Source organism: Metarhizium brunneum, chromosome 1, assembly GCF_013426205.1.
Source record: "Metarhizium brunneum chromosome 1, complete sequence".
NCBI classification, from domain to species: domain Eukaryota; kingdom Fungi; phylum Ascomycota; class Sordariomycetes; order Hypocreales; family Clavicipitaceae; genus Metarhizium; species Metarhizium brunneum.
This window is the reverse complement of record NC_089422.1, coordinates 2,471,306-2,493,721: the sequence shown is the minus strand read 5'-3', so window position 1 is coordinate 2,493,721 and position 22,416 is coordinate 2,471,306. Positions and strand designations below refer to the sequence as shown.

The window sequence follows — 22,416 nt, the reverse complement described above, 5'->3', positions numbered from 1 at the left end:
GAGTTGTTTACATTCTACCCAAAACGGAAGTACCATCGGCCTGTTTAGAGGAACCCACAACATATTAGCATCTCGTCCACATCATAATACTGTTGAAGATTTCCTGATTCTCGGCTGGATGAAGCGACAGAGGATAATTTGTCTCCTCAAGCCGCATTACAAAAAGCCATCTATTTTCAAATATACGACTATTCGTCACTCTCAATTTTACTGCTCCACATGACAGATGGCTCGTCATTCGCATGTGGTGGGCAACCTTGCGTCAATGGTCCTCTCCGATTCTGAACCAGATTTCGACGATGTGGAAGCGATTGGTATGCCATCTTCTCAGGAGCTTGCTGGGAAGGCTGTAGCATCTAAGCGAAGTCGTGACCGAACCGCGAACTCTACAACCCGAGTAACGAAGCCGTTCCAAAGAACGAAAAGCGCTAAGAGCGGCACGGGTCATTTAAAACTACCCGCGATGGCGAGGCAAATATTAATGGAGAAGAGCAAAAACAATACTATTGAACAAGCTGGAGCCCACGGAAAACATATGGACGAACCAGACAAGATCGCCTTAGGAAAATCATATCCAAATCTTTCTTCATCTCATGAGCAGGGGCGACTAGCCGGCTTATCACGAAACACAGGATCTTCGGGCAAATTATACACTCAAAATATTGAAAAGGAGCACGAACCAACATTCGAGAACGGTCACGAGGAGCCGAAAAGCGTTGAGCAGCTAGGACAGCAAGAGACAGAACCCGTCATTGACGCAGAGGAGCAATTCCCAACGGAATATACCAATAATATGGACGAGGTTTCAACTCAGGGGCGATTAGGAGAATTGATGAAGAAGTACGACTCGCTAAAAACACGACACAACGAGCTGCGCGAAGTGGGAATGATAGCCGCAGAACGCAATTTTGAAAGGCTGAAACAGCAGTCAGAACAAAATACGGCAGGTAAGGCTTTGGCCCTGCAGTCAATGGGAGAATATCCATTATTATATTGACACCTTCAATTTGGAATATCTGACATGTCGGCAGCCTCAAACAAACTTATTCAATCGCTCAAAGATGAATTAAATGTACAATCGGCACTGGCGAAGCAAGGCGAGCAGGCACGCCAGCAATTAGAGCGTAGTGAAACTAACGTTTGCGACTTGGAAAGCAAAATATGTGGCCTGGAGGCATCATTATCGAGTGCCCGGTCTGAGATAAAATCGCTCTCCGCTAAACTCTCGGCGAGCAGAGCCGCGGAAGCTTGTGTAAAAAATCCGGGAAGCGCATTAAAGCCTGGGGTAATAGGCCACAAATCAGCCCCATCGGAAGTTGTTCGGGCCGCGCAAGCAAGGGAAGACCTGTACGGCGACTTAACAGGTCTTATTGTCCGGGGGATGAAACGAGGTGACGGTGGAAGTGTTTTCGACTGCATTCAAACTGGGAGGAACGGGAGTAAGCTTCCCAAGAGACACTCAACACTAACAAAGCACAATGCTAACTTGTTGAAGCTCTACACTTCAAGCTTTCACTGGATGCCGGAGATGCTTCCGATAGTTACGACGACGTCCAATTTACATATCGCCCTCAGCTTGATACAGACCGCGATGGTGATTTGATTCGGATGCTACCGGACTACTTGGTCGAAGAAATTACCTTCCCACGGACTCAAGCATGCAAATTTTACAGCAGAGTGATTAAGTCACTTACTGAGCGACTGGATTAAAATTGAATGGCTAGGACTATACCACCTACTAACTCTCGGACTCATCAGTAAAGATGTCCGTATGTTCAATTTAGGGTACTCAACTAGTCCCAAGGTGCGGGGCGAGAACTAACAGTCAATATCTTTCAGTACTTTATCCATTCGCACAATACCTGGTTACTTGAACCTGGCATGATGGGCTAAGACTTGAAAGTTCCTCTTCGAGAAGTCATGGCTCAGCCGCGGCACAAAGGAAGAAAAAACCTGATAAGCAGTATGCTAGTAGTAAAGGTGAAGCTGAGGCCTAGTTATTTTAATGGGTGGCAACAATCGTATTGTGTTCACAAGCCAAGGACAGTTGACCAAACGGCTGTAGCCAAGTTGCAAGCTTCCACTTCCACTTGGAGACCTACACTTGTGGATCGTGTTTCCGCTCAAGAAGTCGAGAGAAGGACCTACAATGTCTCGTGAAACAAGTCTGATTGTTTCATTACATTAGACATATGCTGTCCTGTGGGAGCAGGTGGGCGACCCTGATGGTGGATGGTGGGGAGTCTATTCGCGCAGTTGGACATCAGGGTATCCAAGTACAGTCTATGGCAGGATGCATCTGCTTTGGCACGTATTTGTCCATTTATACACTACAGCTTAACTATAGTACACTTTGCATGGTAAAATACAGTATAACGCGCGGTAAGCAGGTTTCTCGTCCGGGTCTAGTACTTTTGAACCTCCCACTGCAGAGTCCCTGCTAGTGTTGTTGACCTGGGAAATCCACCTAGATACACACCCCATGCATGTACATACACATGGGCAGATTCTTATTGGAATCGCCTGGTAGGCTGAAAGCCCGGTCTCCTGTATTACAGGGGCAGTTGGACAAAAGATCGTGAAATTCAAATTCAACCTTACCATCCATACAATAAGATATAAATGTGATGAGGAGGACGATGGGGGTGCCAATTGACGGCGTCCTCAACCCCACGAGGACCACGAGGGGGTGTCGCCCGCCCGCACACCCCCAAGAAAAAGGACGCTTCCAGGGGGTAGCCAATAATATTTGGATTGGGCTGGTTCATTAGAAAAATGGTCAAGATCAACCAGACGGCTCGAATCTCCCTTACTACGTAAGTAGCTACTCTAGCAATACGGAGTACAGACACTCCATACGGGACAGAGCATCAATCTAACAAATGCCTATCTCCAGGTGTCCCGACTCCAACGTCCGCACTGCGAGACACACTTCAAAATTCGGTGTCGTTCCATGTCACTGCTCAACGCGTTAAAACCATCACTGCCACAGTGTCTGGTGCATTAGGCTGCTGCTAACGGAAACCCGACACAAACAGCAACGTCGCAACTTTAGTCGCCAACATGGCGGCAGCCACTCGTTTTGCCTTCCTGGCCACGGCCGTAATATTCCATCTCGTTTATATATATTCTATCTTCGATATATATTTCGTCAGCCCCATTGTGTCTGGCATGCAGCTCTTCGAAGTTGAACGTCCCGTGTTCTCCAAGCCTCCAGCTGACAGACTAGTTTTGTTCGTTGGCAAGTACATTCAGTTGCACCAACCTTTGCTCCCAATCTTACCACAAATATGCTGACAAACTACTGTTGCAGGCGATGGACTAAGAGCCGATAAAGCCTTTCAATCATTTCCCGAGCCGTATCCTCAAAACGAAAAGGATCTCATCCCCAGACCTCTCGCACCTTTCCTGCGATCCCGCGTCCTTCAAGAAGGAACCTTCGGTGTCTCCCATACCCGTGTGCCTACAGAGTCCCGCCCGGGTCATGTAGCTTTAATCGCCGGGTTATACGAAGATGTTTCCGCCGTCGCCACCGGCTGGAAACTCAACCCCGTCAATTTTGATAGTGTCTTTAACCGAAGTCGTCATACTTGGAGCTGGGGTAGCCCAGATATCTTGCCCATGTTCGAACAAGGAGCTGTTCCCGGTCGGGTTGATACATATATGTACGAACCAGAATTCGAAGATTTTAGTCAGGACGCCCTTCGCCTTGACTACTGGGTGTTTGACCATGTTAAGCACTTCTTTGCAGCGGCCGCAACAAACCAGACTCTAAATAAAGCCCTTCGCCAGGATAAGATTATATTCTTCCTCCATCTGCTTGGGCTTGATACAACTGGGCATTCCTATCGACCGTACTCAAAGGAATACTTAAATAATATTAAAGTGGTGGACCAAGGGGTTAAGGAGATAACAGAACTTATCCAGAAGTTTTACGCAGATGACAGAACAGCATTTGTATTTACCGCAGATCATGGCATGAGTGACTGGGGCAGTCACGGTGATGGTCATCCAGATAATACCCGCACGCCTTTCATTACGTGGGGTTCCGGTGTGGCCGCTCCTGAGGTGCATCCTGGTGCTATTGCCCCTGGACATGATATGTATTCATCAGATTGGGGGCTCGATCACGTTCGTCGACACGATATCAACCAGGCGGACATCGCCGCCTTAATGTCCTACTTAATCGGCGCCGAGTTCCCCGCTAATTCGGTCGGAGAGCTTCCCCTATCCTATCTGGCTGCAGACAATAGCGAGAAGGCTAATGCATCGCTTGTCAATGCCAAAGGTATTTTGGAGATGTATCGTGTCAAGGAAAGTAACAAGAAGACGAATGAACTGCGATTCAAGGCATACCACGCGTTTGACGGAGAAGGTTCTTCTCCCGAAAACCGCACTGCTGCGATTGCAAATCTCATTGCAAATGGGCAGTATGAAGAGGCTATTGAGGAGTCAAATACCCTCATACAAGTAACGCTGCAAGGCCTGCGCTATCTCCAAACTTATGACTGGCTGTTTCTTCGCGCCCTTATTACCATGGGTTATCTTGGCTGGATGGCGTATGCCATAACCACAGTGGTAGACATGTTTGTCGTCCACGAGGTAATAGCAGCGCAAAGGACTCCTTTGGGGACCGCCACCTTTTTAGGAGTTCTGTTTGCTCTTTATGCGTCGTTCATTATTTCCAAATCACCCCTCACCTACTATTTATATGCCTTCTTTCCTGTCGTATTCTGGGAAGAAGTTTATGCCCATAGACAAAGTCTTTACCGTGGAAGATTGATATTATTTGGCCACATCCAGTCCGCAGGAGGCGCGGCGAGCCTCTTTCTTCATGCCGTTTTTTACATTGCTGTCATACAATCTCTGGTGAGTGAACCGATTACGCAAAATATGTAGTCCCTGGGATTCAATACCCCCGCCCGTTGCCAACCCACACTGACCCTCATTAGGCTGTTGGATATATCTATCGAGAGGTACTGACCGGATTATTTGTCCTGGCAGCGGCTTGGCCTTTCATGTATGGCCTGTCCTTCATACAATACCATGCATTGCTCAGCATGACATGGGCGGCTTCATGCCTGACAATGAGCACATTCACGTTGCTTCCAGCCATGAAAGTTGAAAGCATTGGTCTAGTGTAAGCACTCTCAACGCATGGTTATTACAAGAGTACTATATGAGGCTGATCACTTCTAGCCTTGCTGGTGGCTTTGCCATGTTTCTCGTTGGCTTTCTTTACCTGATTCTCGAAGACATCGGACTCGCCGATTTTACGTGGGCTGTCAACTCAAATCCTTCACTTAAAAAGACGAACAAGAATATTCAGCGAACATTAACTGGCATCCAGGTATGGCAAATGGCTACTATCACCTTCTCTGTTGCCACTCGATTCTCTCCGTATTCTGCGAGATGAGTAACTAACGCAGTATCATATCAACAGGTGGGACTTATTCTCTTGTCCATGCTTGTCACGCGGTCTAGCGCCTTATCCCTTCAAGCTAAGCGAGGCCTCCCAGTCGGCAATCAAGTTCTTGGATGGGCTATCCTCAGTACGTTATTTGTGGAACGCAATTGACTTTTCATGCGGTTTATGTCCTAGCATCTAACTTTCTCAGTCGTGTCTCTCCTAATGCCCCTCTTGTATCGCCTTCAGCCCAATACACATTACCTGCATAGACTTGTAGTCATTTTTTTGACATGCGCACCTACATTTGTCATTCTTACAATATCATATGAGGGCCTTTTTTACGTCGCTTTCTCGGCGACCCTACTTGTTTGGGTGCGCCTGGAGTACGCAGCCGAAATTTTCTACCGCAAGCATCAGCAAAGCAACGGGAGCTTGGTGCAACCTAATACACTTGACCAAGACTTGATACAACATCGAGCACTCAGGCTCTCGGACGCACGGGTGGCGCTCTTCTTCATGGTACTATTGCAATCGGCCTTTTTCAGTACGGGCAACGTTGCGTCTGTTTCTTCATTTAGTCTTGACAGTGTTTACCGCCTGATACCAGTATTTGATCCTTTTTCTCAGGGAGCGTTGCTAATTTTAAAGTTGATGATCCCTTTTGCTCTTATTTCTGCCAATTTGGGAGTATTGAATAAAAGATTAGGGGTCGCCCCATCAGCTCTCTTCATGGTTGTCATGGCAATTAGCGATATTCTAACGCTTTATTTCTTTTGGGTCGTCAAAGACGAGGGCTCATGGTTGGAGATCGGCTCCACAATCAGCCACTTCGCCATTGCAAGTCTGCTTTGTGTGTTTGTTGCTGGCCTTGAGGGAGTCAGTACCTTGTTTGTATCAGGCATTGACGTGGGGGATGGGCAAAGCGAACTTGATCCTACGACTAACCAGTCAGGGTCTACAATGACAGAAAATGGAACCCCGAATGGCCACAGCCATTCAACTAAAGCTAAAAGACAATAGAGCAAATATAAAAGGATTGCAATGACGGATTTCAGATTTCCTTGATGAGAATCAGGTTCGCACCCCACACCGAGGGCGAGATGAGATGTTGGCTCTTGTACACGAAGGGCGCATGCTCCGTCAAATATATGCAGCTACGTATGCGCGAAATACGCAGGGGCATCAGGCAATCCATAGTCAAAGGTAGAGCTTTATGTTGTATTGTTGTGCTATCCAGCTGGGCAAAAGCTCTCAGTCGCGAGGTCTAGAGAGTGCAAAGGACCATATACGGCTGGGATGTGCTGTGGTAGCAGGGAAGTCTCTGACCAGGTAATTGTATGATGGATAGAGAGAGTATTTGTTTCCCCATTGTTTAGATTTCTAATCTACCTATTTCAGGTGCCTGGTGGACTTTAGTGGACTTCCAAAAATGCTGGCAGAGAGAAAGAGTATTTGAGCCAGACACCTTGCCGAGTAGTACTTAACTAGTTGATAAGACGCCTAACGAAGTTGGTACCGGGAGCTAAAAGACCGGGATAGTCTCCATTTCACTCAGGAATTTTAAGCCTACAACAACAAAGGCATCTGAGATGTCGGAAGCACTGGCAGCACATGTGAAACTCACCACCCGCCTGCCCCCTTCCCTTCCCATCAAGGCGCAGACACCACCAACAGAGGGCAACTCAGGTGAAGTACTTGGGTATCTATGCAAGTTTGTGCCTGATGATCTGACTTGTTACTTTTGAGTAGGTGCTGGAGTGAACCCTTGAGAGTATAATATTGACAAGGCGGCGCGTTCTGTGCAAATCATCTGTACGGAGTACGGCAGAACCCCCCGCGACCTTGCCACCAAAAAATTCTCCTGCGGACCCCGGTTCCCCGGACTTTTTGCTTCGATGTCGTCGTCTGCCTGGGATGTTTCGGGCAAGTACGGGGGTGGCTGCCTGGTTCCCCAACAACTGGGCAACTCGGAAGGCGGGCCAGAGCCATTAGCCTCCGATCTATTCCATCTCCATGGCTCATAGTTTGAGCTTGGGACCAGCGACCTTACGCAGGCAGGGCCAAGAGACGAACTCTTCTCCAGACCCGAGCACTTCAAGTGCAACGTTCAACGGCAAGGAGGGGCACTGAGTGCATGTGGTTTGTAGTAGCATCCAACCTTGATTCCGGTAAGCTTAGGTACCTAAGCTTCATCCTTCATAGACAGATGAAATAATCCCGAAACTCACTCTTTTTTCATGAGAGGAATCTTTGTTATAAACACGAGGCCAAATTCTTCTCATTCATCTGAATACATGGATACCTAGGTAGGTACTTTCATTACCAGTATTTTGGCGCGGCCCCATACTCTAACGCCAGCACATGAATCCTCCTGATTACTACATACGCATGTGTGGAATACTACCTACCTAGGCAGTAACTAATGAGCATTTGTGCACATCGTACCAGCTACAGCGAATACGATCATATGTACTGGCTTGTGACAGTCTCAGGATTCAAACAAGCGACGACGTGCTGGTACCACAAGTGGTCTCGTCAAGTGCCTTGCCCAAGTCCAGCAGCCCCTCAAATCGACCCACCTCCGCACAACATGAAAAGTCTTGAGTATCTTGCCTGACCCAGGCCAGCCAATTTTCAGCTTGGAACACTAAACCCCAGACCCGTCGCGGTGGGCTGGCAAGTTGGCCACACCAGACACTGATCAATTCAATGGTTCGAAGCTTTGGCTCTCATGTCACCAGGCCCAGCCAGCAGCGTCACGACTGTCCTCCGTTGGTCAGCCGAGCTCTCAAGTCTAGCCCCCTGTCTCTGAAACCCTCCAACTTGCGGGGAACTAAAATACCAGACCAGACTTGGCTGCATTTAAGTACGATACTGGCACAACTCTTATGTATGTACACACAGTGGCAGCCTGTTCATCAACAAGCTGACAACAACTAGCCTTGTTGCAGGAACTTGGCTACTGGTTGTTTCTCCCGAACTTTCGTATCTGGAGGCCCCAATTGAGCCTCGCGCCTGGATACCTAGTAGTAGTCAGCACCGTTGGCATCCCTCTAAGAGCACCGTCAATTCTCAAGTCTGCATTCGCACACGTCGCACACGTCGCACCTCCACGTCCCTTCCGCCCGCGCCGTACGGTCGCCGTTCGCCTTCGTCTCCGTGGCCCGCCTTCTCCTCCCCCCTCCTTGAACTAACCCGTTAAATTACCATTGTACGCCAACTTGCCAGAATCAACACCAGGCTGCGGAATCGCCCAAAGACAACTGGTTCGGCGTTGACCACGTTAAATAAAAAAATTTTAAAAAAAGAGAAAAAAAGAAGAAGAAGAGGCCCGGCATGGATGTCGAAATGACTGCGGGTGATGCTGGTCAACAGCAGTCACTGACACAACAATCCGAGTCTTCTGCCAAAGCATCCCCTCCCGCTGCCAATAATGCGGGTAGCAACGCAGCGAACCAGATGAGCTTTCGAAGGTACGCACATATTGCGCACCCACGCGTGTGATGGTCGTGAACCAGTGCTGACGGATACACCTTCTTAGGCAACGAGCGTCAAGAGCATGTGAGGTATGTGTCCGTGGTCGGTTGGGGTCGTCTTCGTCTTCTTGTGCCCTGCCACAGCTCCACGAGCCGAGGCAAAAAAGACTACAAACCCCACGCTTCTTGACTTCATAGCAGCTTAATTCGATGCTGACCATCCGCTACATCTTGTCAGACCTGTCATGCACGCAAGGTAAATATCCGTCAACCTTGCGTCTCTTGACGAATGCATTATTCTGACATGCTAACCTTCCTTGCCTGCTCAGGTTCGATGCGACGCTGCAAGCCTCGGCGTTCCTTGCACGAATTGTGTCGCATTTCAGATCGAGTGCCGTATCCCAACCCCTAAACGTAAAAAGGCTCAAAATGCTGGCAATCAGACAACCAAAGATTCCGACAGGTACCGCATTTCCTCGTTAGTGCAACCTAGATGACCTTGCTAACCCATATCGCTTCATTGCTTGTAGTGACCGAGAAGCAGACGACCGGCCACATCAAACCACCCCAGGCAGCGCCTCTTCCTATCCACGACCACCCACTGTATCGCACACATCGGATGGGACCCCTTCATCGTCTATGACCGAAGCACAAGTCAGACAAGAAGAAGTCGATAGCGGTACATACCTAAATCTTGTAATGAAGCCCAAGTTCACTCGTGCTCCAATCACGGAAGCTGGACGAGTTGCCTTTCTTGGCGAATCCTCGAACTTGACTTTACTTGTACACGACCGCCAGGGATCGTCGGATGTCGTGCACTATCCGCTACCTGAAAATGTGCGCGGCTCACGAGCCAGGCTGACAGAGCTAGATAATGTTGAGATTGAAATCTTACATCAGAGAGGAGCATTCCTTCTCCCTCCCCGATCTCTCTGTGACGAACTCATAGAGGCATACTTCAAGTGGGTTCATCCCATTGTCCCTGTTATCAACCGCTCTCGCTTTATGCGACAGTACAGGGATCCCAAGAACCCTCCGTCACTCCTCCTTCTCCAAGCTGTTTTACTAGCCGGCTCGCGGGTTTGCACCAATGCTCAGCTTATGGATGCCAATGGGTCTACGACTCCTGCCGCGTTAACCTTCTACAAACGTGCAAAGGCACTCTACGACGCAAACTACGAAGATGACCGTGTCACAATTGTTCAGTCGCTGTTGCTCATGGGCTGGTACTGGGAAGGCCCCGAGGACGTCACCAAAAATGTTTTCTACTGGAGTCGTGTTGCCACCATTGTTGCTCAAGGTTCTGGTATGCACCGGAGTGTCGAGCAGTCTCAACTAAGCAAGTCTGACAAACGACTATGGAAGAGGATATGGTGGACTCTGTTCACTCGCGACAGGTCTGTCGCTGTTGCTCTCGGTCGTCCCGTCCACATCAATCTCGACGACTCTGACGTTGAAATGCTGACGGAAGACGACTTTATCGAGGATGAGATGGACCGAGCCAGCGAATTCCCGCCAGACCCCATTCATGTGCAATTCTTTTTGCAATATGTCAAGTTGTGCGAAATCATGGGCTTGGTCTTGTCGCAACAATACTCGGTTGCTTCCAAGGGACGTCAAAGGAATGCCATTGATTTGACACACAGCGACATGGCACTGGCCGACTGGCTGCAGAATTGCCCCAAGATTGTATACTGGGAGATGCCTCGCCATCACTTCTGGTCTGCTCTACTTCATTCAAATTACTATACAACACTCTGCCTCCTGCATCGCGCACACATGCCCCCGAGCGGCTCAAGAAGCTTTCCGGACGACTCCCCTTACCCATCCCGGAATATTGCTTTTCAAGCTGCAGCAATGATTACGTCAATTATAGAAAATCTCGCCACACACAAGGAACTACGCTATTGTCCGGCATTCATTGTCTACAGCCTGTTCTCAGCTCTGATTATGCATGTGTACCAGATGAGGTCTCCTGTCCCATCGATCCAGCAAGTTACGCAGGATAGAATGAGAAGCTGCATGCAAGCGTTGAAGGAAGTATCACGGGTCTGGCTTGTCGGAAAGATGGTCTATGCCCTTTTTGAGTCCATTATTGGCAATAAGATGCTAGAAGAACGCCTTCAAAAGGCGGGTGGGAAGCGTCATCGGAAAATGCAACAAAGCCTGTCACAATTGGAGCAGCAGAGTAAAGTTCAAGACGTTTCGAAGAGAAAGTATGACGACATGGCCATCGATTTCACCGCAAATGCCCCAACGCCTCAGGAATCCTACGAGCGCTCTAGACCTCAAACACCGAGTGCAATCAAAACCGAAAATACTTCTGCTATGCAACCACCGGCTGTCGCGTCTCCCAATAGTCGACCCAGCGTGGCAGATACATTTATGGGCGGAACCAATTCGCGACCTCAGACCAGACCTGCAACCCCATTCAATCCCTCGTTTTCAGTTCCCGCTACGCCCCCAGATCTCTACCTTGTAACCAGAAACTCACCAAATTTGTCGCAATCGCTCTGGGAAAATTTTCAACCAGATCAGCTCTTCCCCGAAAGTTCCAGCATGCCTGCTTTCCCTAATCTATCTCCGACACAAACACATCAAGAACCGAACCACAATCTGATGGCGCAGATGACACCCAACAGCATGTCACAAGGCCAGGCAAGCAACCAGTTTCAGGCTACAGGTCAAGGACAAGGAAATGGTGGCGTACCTACGCAAGGCTTTCATGCATCTGCCGGCATGTGGCACACCAATTTCGACGGGGGCGTGCACGACGGACAAAGTCCAGACAGTTGGAGCACAAGCTCAGTCCAAGGGCAACCTGCTCCCACGACCTTGAACGTGGAGGATTGGTAAGTCGACTGGCTTCCTTTCCTGTCCTTTCTCCTTCCTTTCCCTCCCTTTTCTATTATGCAAAATGTTTCTTTTGTCACCCCTCCCTTCCTTCATCGCAGCTAATCCAGTATGCAGGTTCCAATTCTTTGGCATCAATGGCGATGCTAGCAATTTGAATCTCGATGTATCCCTGAGTTGAGGTGAAACCTGAAGCTAGCAACCTGTGTTACTGCTTCGATCATTTTACGGAAGCCATTTTGCGTCCCTGGCTCAGTCGAGTCTGTCCAACTTTTAAGCGCCTAATATTTAGGCACGTGTAAAACACAGAAGAAAGAACTGGCGAGGATCAAGCACTTGTGTATAGTTGACGATTTTGTCACAACAGGATTAGGAAGATATATGCCGGCACCCAATATTCTCAACTGTGCTGGTATGTGTGAGAATGTGTTCTTCCTATTTTGGCTCACCGAAGCGTGACCAATGGTTTAAATTGGTATAAGCAAAGAGAGTCCACCAAATAGGGATGGGTCTTACAATCAATTCGCTCAGCAAATAGTTACGGCGGAGGAGGCAGCGATTAGGATTCAAGTAATCTAGTTCATACGGACTACTGCTTCTTTTTGGATGGATATGCCGCTGCGGCCTGAACAGATAGGAATGGTATGTACTTTGTTATAACCAGATGGGCCAGGTATGATTCAAGATACTTCTGGTGCTTTGTAGCACCTTGTTGAGAATGCACCACGTCAGTGACGATATTGGCACATGTTGGTCTGCACGAAAATACACCCAAACCAGGATGTCCCCAGCTTTTGAGAATGACTCGTTTCCCCCTGAGTGTGGTGGTCTAAATATCTCTCTGCTTGCCCGTTTATGCAAGAGATTAAACAAGCCGCCGTATTTATCCACCTTGAACTAACTGCAACTCTTTCCCACCTTATTCGATTCAGTATTCAAGTAACAAGAAGGTAGATCGATACACATCAAGTTATACGAACTTTGGGAATGCTCTGGATGTGGCGGCCTTATAAAGTTGATGCAGGGCCGGCCCCACTCTACTTGTGGTTTTGGAACTCCCCACTTCTATTCATTGGTGCCTCGGACAGGCGACACCACTCACTGCTTCCTCGTCATTGCGTGTCCTCTTAGCTCCTTATCAATCGCGACCGACGACGGACCATGAACATCACCAATACAGTCGAACCGGCCTTCCCTTAATCTTGTTGTCTATACTATATTGTGCCTCGTCTTCTCTATTTGGTCTATCGGGCACCTTTGAGCTGCATGCGGCATTCCCGATTCCCCCAGTCTTGTGCTTGTGTTAGCAGAGACCTGATGCGAAGCTGCATCAACACAACCAGCGAGTTGCTGTCGCTGAGTTCGCGGTCATCATGACCGACCGAGGCAATCCAGCGAAGGCCCAAACTTACTTGACTTCATCTTCTCTTTCAACATTGTCCCATGAGTCAGCCTCGAACGCTGCCCGACCCCGGAATCGTCGCGTCGAGACTATTGACGAGACGTACAACCCGCCAACGACAACTGGGATTACGAAGAGCAGTGGAACCTCATACCCCATACAAGGCGCTACGCATGGGAACAAAACCGTCCCCCTGACATTGGAAAGGTCTCAGGAAGATCAAATTCCAAATCAAGGCTCAACGGGTGGCGACCTTGCGCAATTTTTAGGAGATTCTTGGACTCAGAGCTGGACCTCAGTTCAAGCGTTTGCTTCGACATTGATTTCCGGCGTCGATAACTCTCCCAAAGCAATTCGATCGACACATCTCTACCCTCGCACTCCCCGCGGTTCCCGATCAGAGACATGGGGGCCATCGCCGCCATCAGGAGGACAGAGGAATAACGATGTTGGGGTGGGATCCCTGGCCAAGAGACGGGACGCTCTGAAAGCCGCAAAAACGGCGAGTATATTGGAAAGCCATGAGGGGGTGAATGGTGGCCTCGATGTCATCGGGAAGCATAAGCGGCGTACATCGGATGAGATCCGCCCCTTGGACCCGGAACCTGAGGAGCATCTGGTTTACGTTCATAATGTCGAACCGAGCGATACTTACGCCGGTATAATACTTCGATATAAGTGCCGGGAAGATATTTTCCGGAAGTCCAACGGCCTTTGGTCTCGAGACAGCGTCCAGATGCGCAAGTGGCTAATCATCCCTGTGGATGCTTGCGAGATAAAAGGACGGCCATGCGATCCACCATCATGGTCTGACGAACGTGAAGCAGATCTCTTGACACGAAATTCCTCGATCGCTAGAGAATCCTCATTTGCTACAGATGGTTCGTATAGAGGAACTCTCAGCCTGTCGGCTGACTCTTCACACATAGATGCAAAGCAAGAGCGAGCAGAAGATCTCCCTTGGTCCCATGTTCGCTGGGTTCATATCGATTCATTCAGACAGCCGGTTGAAATTGTTCGGGTGGCACGACAAGCTCTAGGTTACTTTCCACCACGACGGAAAAAGAGTATTAGGACTGCATCGCCAATATCCACTCCAAGACAGAGCTCAGATCTGTCAAGCCTCGCTCCAAATTCTACCGAACGTCCTTCAACTCATCGGTTAAGCTCGGTCAGTGGTCATCCTCTGATTCCCGGCACACCAATGTCATCCCAGAGTCGGGCTGGAAGTGAGGCAACTAACAGCCGGCCTGCATGGATGCGACGACCGGGTGGTGTGGGCTCTATGAGCAGAACTGTGAGAGCACCTGGGCCGGATACAGATTATTTCAACTCTTGGACAAGAAAACACATCCCGGGTCTCGATATGGAAGCCTTGCCTTCGATGTCTGTAATGGGCTCAGAGACCGCAAATTTTGGTTTTGGGCAAAGCGCATCTGGCATTGTTGAAAGCCCGTTTGAAAACTGCAGAAATGCGTCCTCTACCTCTCGACAAGGTACTGGTCTAGATAGGGCAGCAGCAGCAGTTGAACACTGGCTGCGTGGAGCCTTGGCCAAGCGTCCTAGTACACCGCTGCTGGGAAGCCGTCTGCGGCCCACGGGCCTGTCAGCAGACCCAGATGCCACCGATTTAATCGAGTTGACAGACACAGCAAGTGATGATGGCAAGGCGGCACGCCCCGTTTCCACAAGCATTTTGGGCTCAGGACACTCTGTGACTACGGGGAGGACTGATGGTGGTCTAAGAATTAAAGGCAGGAACAAGTTCGGCGTCGATGACAGGGCTACCCATAAAAAGGACGATTGAATTGGCCAGCATGCTGACAATCGTCCCCTTGATGCCGCCCAAGTCTATTATGGGGATTGCTGGTGCAAAAGACTTCAACCTCCAGTATATATATGTATTTGTACAAGGCCGTAACCTTGTGTACGTTGCGTCGTTTTGTTTCGCAGCCATTTCTGGCTGATCATGGCATCTTCCATTTGTTTTTGGATTAAGGAGTTGAGGGTAAACAGATTACAGAACATGGAAGAAACCTGTGTTCGTTTCCTGCTAGGAGTTTTGGTATGGGACAGAAGCATTTAAAGAGCCGAATTGCTACTTTTCCCCCAGGCTCTATCATTTGACCTTGCTTGGTCCAGTATTCCTTTTGTTTTGGTTAAACGTTGACGCCCCGTGAGGAAAGAGTAACAAAGCCTGCGAATGCCTGCATAGATCTAAGCAAGAGACGCGATCTCTGAATCGTTGCATTACAAGGACGAGAATCCAAAATATCGTGCTTCTCTAGATAAACTAACATCACATGCCAACTGCAGTATACTAAAGGCTTTCTAAAAGCGGTTTGTGACATGTGCCGCCACACAGGACTGGCTGGCTTCCTCTTGCTCCGCTTGAAATTGAAAATGCCATGGATTGATTCCATCACAGTTACCGTAGCAAGCAGTACGGTCTCCCTCCCAAAATAAAAAACCCCACACTCTACTTGACTACATGTGCTGTGCATATTTTTATCTTCAAGTTGTCAGGCAACTAGTTACTGGCATATGCTTGGATAAACTCGGAGGTTATTTTGCCAACTCTCAAGACTGCAAGCCGCTTGGTGAGGCTCCATCCAACAGGATGGAGCTGCCGACATCGGGTGGGGGCACTCTACTATCTTTCTACTTTTAGTACAGAAAATAGCAGAGCTGACAAGAGACCGTCAACTCCAGCCTGTTACAGCCGCGCTCATCATTCCAACATTGACAGTCTTGACCAAATGTTGTCGCTGGAACACCTCGAATTCGCAAGGCTTGACCATTTAAGCCCCACGCGGTCGACTTGAGAACCCTGCAGATGACCTCAACTACCTAGGTACCTAGACACGCGTGTTCTCAGATTAATCACGACAATCCAAGCACGCCACGACATCGTCTGCGCGAACCACTCACGGTCACCTCAAACCAAAGGCGTGGATCAAATGCCGATTTGCATCGAATGCCGACATCCCGTCAAGACGCTATGGACTCAATACTCTGGCGCTGGTGACAAGTCCAGCGGGCACAATATTAGATTGACCGTCTGTCGCAACTGCGGTCGATTCTGTGACAAGTATGTGGAGCATGACTTTGTCGTTCTCTTCATAGATCTGGTTTTGATCAAGCCACAAGTATGTTCTCCAGCGTTGATTTCTGATTACTAGGAGCCTCTAGTTGATGATGGGGTAATTTCTCTGCCTCGAACAGGTCTATAGGCACCTCCTCCATAACACCTTGATGCGAGACGGCGATCGATTCGATGTACGTACACCCCCTAGGTACAGCCCAGTCCACTCCCTGCGCGCTGGCAACCTCCTTACGAGAAAACGTGCATCTGCTGACCGACACACACTCGTCGTCAAACTAGCCTTCTATCATTCGTCTTGGCGTTCTTCTACTGCTATTTGATGTCTACCTAACGTGGGCGCGCATTGAAAAACAGACAGTGCCAACTATGGTTCCTGGTGGGAGTAATCTAGGCAGACTCGCGCAGCAACCTATTGTGGTACAATATCTTTTCTTCCTGATCCTATGTGCCTTATCGACGCTGGCCTTCCATCTAAGCATCCGGTTCCTTACCTGCTCACTATTTTCGCCTCTAAATGCATTTGGCGGTATGCCGCGACACGCGCGGCCAAACTCAGTATCAACCGCGCTTCTAGTATCCTCATCAACAAAGTTGTTTCCTATCTTAATGGTCATATGGGAGTACGATGTTCCGGCTGCAGCTAGATCACTAGGCTGGGCTGTAGTTGCAAATAATGTGGAGGCACTACGAATCTTATTAGACTGCAAATATTACACTGCTTGCATTCTTGCAATAGCCGGCGCAGCGTCTAGATGGGCTGTGGGAAGACTGGTATTGACCGCGGCTGGCCTTGGGGATGTAGACTCCATCGGCGAAAGTAGTGTCGCTGCGGACGGGAAAGCTCTCTGGGCTTTGGTGATGTTGGCAAGAGACTGGGCTGGTCGATTAGCTGTAGGTTGACGTGGCGGCAGAGCGAACGAGAGTAGGTGCTTTAATCAAGTTATTGTGTTCCTTTACATTCAAGACATATCCTTGCTATGCCTGAAATTCACGGCTGCTGCCAAGAAGAAAGCAGGTAAAGGCTTCGAGCATTATCCCTCATAAGAGCCGACGTAGTGAGATTCGGCGGTCATCCGACGTCGCCAAATATCCACTGACGCTACCTAAGTTATATAAGCCGTGTCTATGCACGGGACACTGAATAAAGACCGCTCGGGTCCCCGCCATGGTTGCATCCCGATCCGGAAAAACAAAAGGAAAAACGCCGAAATCGAACGCAATATAATCGTACAATGAAGACCACGTTGGACTGCTTCTTGCCCGTTCCCCCGAAAAATCCAGCCAAGGCTCTGACACGAATTTATCAGCGAATTCCTAGTGACCTAGGTATTCCTCCCGCAAGTCGTTTCTCTTCGGCTCGATCAAGGGGTGAAGTTGTGCTAGGAACGTTATCGCCCACATAAGGTAGCAGCTAACAATGGAAAGAATAAGGGATGATCGCCAGAGGCTGCAGACAATTGTTAGAGAAAGTCACCAACTTGTCTAATAACGTGGGGCAGCAGCCTCGAAGGAGCCTGAAAAGAAGCACATACACTTGATTCTGGCCCTTAGGAGCAAGAAACCACGACGCGACACAAAGAGCCACGATAATCACGAGGCCGATGAAGACAGCGTACCTGAAGCAGAGTGTTAGGAACAGTACGAGCTGGCAATGTTAGGCCCTTTAGGAAGGAATTTACCCTTGAGCCATGTTTTAGGATATCGGACACCTTGTGACAGTGTAAGGCGACAGGACATCTATTTGTGTTGAAATCGTGACGTTCGTGCTGGTCTCGGGAAAAGGTTCTAACGTCATGATTCTGGAGACTGAATGCCATCGAAGTGGAGCAACCAAGGATGTACATATTACTATGCTTAGTCATGTATCCGGGTTGGCCTTTACCCAACAGGGGTTCCAATATGTGCATGGGCAAGCAAGCTGTTTGGCTCTTCCATAGCAGAACATCATTGTAGTATGGCATTGTTACCTGATCCTCGACTGTCAATTCTTATGTCTAGCAATCTTCTATGAGTATTGAAAATCATATTGCATGGTAATGCGGCCTGGTTCAATCCGAGAGCCCAGTAACTATCAAGCATCGTTCTCAAATTTCAACCCTGCCTCTGCGCGAACTGCTCCGTAGATGCCCGCAATGTCTCCCACTTCGCCGCAATGTTGTTTGACCTTGACAAGATGCGCATCGGCAATTTCTAATGTTTTTATTTCCGCTCCCGCTGATTGTGCTAGATTTCTGGCATGTCTCGCATCCTTCCGAGCCAGATCGACAGCGAATAATGGTTCCTTCCGCTTATGGTAGTCTCCCGTAAGCATCCGGGTTGAGTAGGCTGTGTACGGGCCCGGAAACAGATGCGAAATGAATTGATGCAAAACATCCGTTCCGAGGCCAGATTTTTCTGCCACAACATGGGCCTCCGCGAGTTGCTCAACCATGTTAAACACAAATGTATTGCCTAATAGCTTGAGGGTTGTGGCTTTGCTATACGGTTGGTCACTGAGGTCAATCTCAGCTCGAGCCATGACTCCGTTGAACCAAGGCTTTGCTTTCTCAACACTAGCTCTCGGCCCTGCGAGCACCCCGATAAGTTGACCGGCATCCGCCATGGCTGGCGCACCAAATACCGGTGCGGCTACAAACTCTGCGCCGGCATCCGCAACATCCTTTGCGATGCTTCCCGTAGTATCGGGATGGATGGTGGAGCAGTCAATGAAAAGCTTTCCAGAAGCATTCACCCGGAGCATGACTTTGAACAGCTCCCGAACTGCATCGTCATTGGCCACACAGGTGAAGATAATATCTGCTTTCGGAACAGCTTTCTCTAGTGATGTAACGACTTCAGTTCTTCCCACAGGTAACTTTGCTGCTACGTCGGCGGCCTTCTCCGCTGACCTATTGTATAGCAGTAGCGGGGAACTCAGCTCTCCCTTCTCGACGATGTTTCTGGACATGCCCTATCCGACACGGTTAGGAGGAATCAACTGACCTGTGACTATAAGCGTGGAGTTGAAAGGATTTAGCTCACCCTGCCCATGTTGCCCAGGCCAATCCAGAGAAGGGTCGGTGCCATGATGAACCAATTGTCAGCTGAAAACGGCGTCGTTGTTTTCTTACCTTTGTAAGAGCTATGAGAAGAAGCCTCTATTTAACGAGCGCCCAATGACCTGCTCCTAGATACTCAGGGTGATCGGATCGAAGGGCGAAGGGAGAGGAGAGAGTTAGGTTGGACAGAAATCATGGGCATATTAATCCCATGTTGGGGAAACATGACGCGTAGATGCCACCCGACAGCGAGTGGTCAACCTAGGCAGGCTATTAATAAGCAATCGAGGTCTGATTATACTAGCACAGGCTTATTAACTCGCAAGCTTGGTCTTCAACTAGGCCACAGAGCAGTAACTCTATTACAGCTCGCATTTACGATTTAGTGTGTGGCAAGATGTATTTGCCCAAGGCCAAGTATAATCGAATGTCTCATTTAATATCTACTAGGTACCTAGCTGTCAATAGTTGTATGGGGGGCTGGCAAGTATTGGGATTAAATTGCCTAGAGCAAGCATAAAGTATGGCCAGCACTAGCATCCCGCAAGTGGTGACAGTATGCCTACGGCCTCGGGAGGTAAGTACCTACTGGGTACCTGCTAGTATTTGCGGGATGCTAAGCACATCGCAGCATCAAATACCTCTCTCATGCGGAGTAGGCTGTGGTGATATCTATCCACTGAGAGTGCATACATGCCTGGCGAGAGAAACATTCATTTCGATGATGGCTGTATAAATAACAGTGTCTGGTTTTGATACGAAACATTCGAAAACATGCCCCGATATCAATCCTTGAGAAAGGTCTAGCGTTCCATCTCTAGGGCAGGGAGCGTCAGTGGACATTGAAAGGACAATGGAGATATCAAACAGACCATTGATCTAGGTTATTCCAGGTGCTCGCATGGGCAAGCATGCGGATGCATCGCATTGATAAGTATCAGACGGACATCACGTCGGATGCGGGAGATGGCTGTGGTTTATTAAGTACCTGGCACTTAAGTACCTACCTAGGTACCTACTTATAAGTACCTACTTAGGTGCCTCCTCCCCTCCCTCCTCCCTTCTCCATCTAAGTACTTAAGTAGACATTGTACGTCTCCCTAGCCTCTCTCACGTGGCAGTATCTAAGTGGGGACTCTCTCTGGCAGGTTGATGCTGGTCCCATCTGTAGAGTAACGAGCCACGCCCAAAAGTTAGCGCGTTTTGCTTGTCTAAGGCCTGTTGCCGTCATCTGTGCCTGCCCCGTTCCCTCGTCTCTGTTGGAGGACAAGCACTTCAGTATTTCGCTTGTGACAAAGACAAAACGTTCCTAACAACATCATACTTGGCTCAAGGACACTTTTCTCAACCATCTCCATCTGACCTCCAACCATCGCATCTGGATTACATTTTGTCACGCTTTCTTAACAACTTTCTAAGCTACCTTTTCGAATTTTCAAGATGGATTTCAAGAGCTTTGGCAAGAACCTCTCGTAAGTTCCATGCCCTTGGCTCTTCGCGCATGGTCAATTGTTGGGACACACAAGCTAATCAAGCCCGGCCACACAGCGATTTTGGAGCGCAAATCACACCCTTTGCGTCACGCACCTTTCAGTTCACCAAAGAACAGTTCGGTCAGGCCGAGGACAAGGTATTCCAATTTTCAGTCGATCCTAAGGACCCGTCCTCACAGCTTCACTAAATTCCTGGCCTCTCCTGTAGACCCAGCTCCCACCAGACTATATAGACCTCGAAAAAAAGGTAGATGCCTTGAAGCAAGCGCACCAAAAAATGCTTGCCGTGACGTGAGTATTTGGAGCATTTACTCCCGCCTGTCCACGTCCTTCGTGCCACGCATCATCCTCTCTCTAACTGTTGCTGCCGAAGCTCGCAATACTCGAACGAAGCCTACGACTACCCACCCAATATTAAGGAGACATTCCAGGACCTTGGCCGCACCGTCAGCGAGAAGGTTTCTCTTCTTTCTTCCGCGACTACCACCGCAGAAGCACAGGCTGCCCTGGTTGCTCCTCCAAGTGCTAAGCCCCAGCCCAAGACCTTTAGCCATGCTGTCGCCCGCGCCAGTTTGACGAGCAGTCAGCTGCTGCATCAGAATCATACGGGAGCTGGTGAGGATCAATTGGCCACTGCACTTGAGAAGTATGCCATCACAATGGAGAGAGTTGGTGAAGCCCGCTTGGCGCAAGACTCCCAGATCCAGAGCAGCTTTCTTGCTGGTTGGAATACCACCTTGAACACTAATCTCAGCTTTGCCACCCGTGCCAGAAAGAATGTTGAGCGATCAAGGCTTTCTCTTGATGCTGTCAAGGCTCATGCCAAGGGAACGACTTTCAAACTCGGACACGGTGGTTCTCGCCCCGAGCAACATGAGGAGCAGGGACTGAGCCCTGAGGCCCAAGAGGAGATTGAGAAAGCAGAGGACGAATTTGTAACTCAGACTGAAGAAGCTGTCGGTGTCATGAAGAATGTAAGTCTGAGAGAGAAAATGCTATTAACCTAAATGCTCAATGTATTGATTTTCTGTCCAGGTCCTTAACTCTCCGGAGCCACTACGCAACCTTTCCGAGCTGATTGCCGCCCAAATCGAGTACCACAAGAAGGCATACGAAGTTCTCAGTGAACTCGCTCCCGTTGTTGATGGCCTACAAACGGAACAAGAAGTGAGTCGGGCATTCACATACACTCGAGATGTGTTGAAGTCTGTATTTTGACCACTAAATCACACAGGCTAGCTATCGAAAGAGCCGTGAAGAAGGCTCGTGATCTTACGCTAGACAGCGTATATTACTTCGTCCCTATGGATACAGCATTTGATGGCATGCGTCGAGAATCAATTTGAGGCAGTTATCCTGTGTAGACGACAGCGGTCGTGTGATAGGCGCCGCCACCACCTGATTTGTTTGGTTCGACCCATGCCTCCTACTACGTTATATTAGTACCCGCACTATTTTCTTTCTCTTCTGTCATTTCGTTCTCTCTTTTTCTAGTATGGATGTCGCGCAAAGAGTTGCACATGTAAAATCGTCGTATCAACACGTGGGGAGGCAAGGCACTTGGAGAATCGCCTAATGATTGATCAGGTTTTGTACTGGTGGCAAACGCTACCGAATTGCATTGCATGTATCCATGTT

The 22,416-nt window shown here is 49.0% G+C and overlaps 5 protein-coding genes across 5 annotated transcripts; 4 read left to right on the top strand and 1 right to left on the bottom strand.

Moving 5' to 3' along the window:
* Nucleotides 1–265: 265 nt before the first annotated feature.
* Nucleotides 266–6,430, top strand: mcd-4 (GPI ethanolamine phosphate transferase 1; the record flags this gene model as incomplete). The annotated part of the gene is made up of 8 exons (XM_066129634.1): nt 266–947; nt 1,032–1,439; nt 1,496–1,594; nt 3,314–4,869; nt 4,953–5,140; nt 5,200–5,350; nt 5,444–5,552; nt 5,619–6,430. The coding sequence occupies 8 exons, from the start codon at nt 266–268 to the stop codon at nt 6,428–6,430; spliced, it is 4,005 nt and encodes a 1,334-aa protein (XP_065986086.1).
* Nucleotides 6,431–8,746: 2,316 nt separating this feature from the next.
* On the top strand, nt 8,747–11,920 carry CTF1-A_0 (Cutinase transcription factor 1 alpha; the record flags this gene model as incomplete). The annotated part of the gene is made up of 6 exons (XM_066129633.1): nt 8,747–8,883; nt 8,952–8,976; nt 9,125–9,142; nt 9,216–9,349; nt 9,417–11,738; nt 11,857–11,920. 6 exons carry the CDS (start codon nt 8,747–8,749, stop codon nt 11,918–11,920), a joined length of 2,700 nt encoding a protein of 899 aa, XP_065985807.1.
* A 1,192-nt stretch (nt 11,921–13,112) lies between these two features.
* G6M90_00g007650 (uncharacterized protein) lies at nt 13,113–14,948 on the top strand (the record flags this gene model as incomplete). Its single annotated transcript, XM_014694259.1, has 1 exon — nt 13,113–14,948. One exon carries the CDS (start codon nt 13,113–13,115, stop codon nt 14,946–14,948), a length of 1,836 nt encoding a protein of 611 aa, XP_014549745.1.
* A 3,370-nt stretch (nt 14,949–18,318) lies between these two features.
* G6M90_00g007640 (uncharacterized protein) lies at nt 18,319–19,313 on the bottom strand (the record flags this gene model as incomplete). The annotated part of the gene is made up of 2 exons (XM_014694260.1): nt 18,319–19,197; nt 19,269–19,313. The coding sequence occupies 2 exons, from the start codon at nt 19,311–19,313 to the stop codon at nt 18,319–18,321; spliced, it is 924 nt and encodes a 307-aa protein (XP_014549746.1).
* Nucleotides 19,314–20,725: 1,412 nt separating this feature from the next.
* GVP36 lies at nt 20,726–22,048 on the top strand (the record flags this gene model as incomplete). The annotated part of the gene is made up of 6 exons (XM_014694261.1): nt 20,726–20,757; nt 20,834–20,915; nt 20,987–21,069; nt 21,152–21,752; nt 21,814–21,945; nt 22,013–22,048. The coding sequence occupies 6 exons, from the start codon at nt 20,726–20,728 to the stop codon at nt 22,046–22,048; spliced, it is 966 nt and encodes a 321-aa protein (XP_014549747.1).
* Between the last annotated feature and the right edge of the window lie 368 nt (nt 22,049–22,416).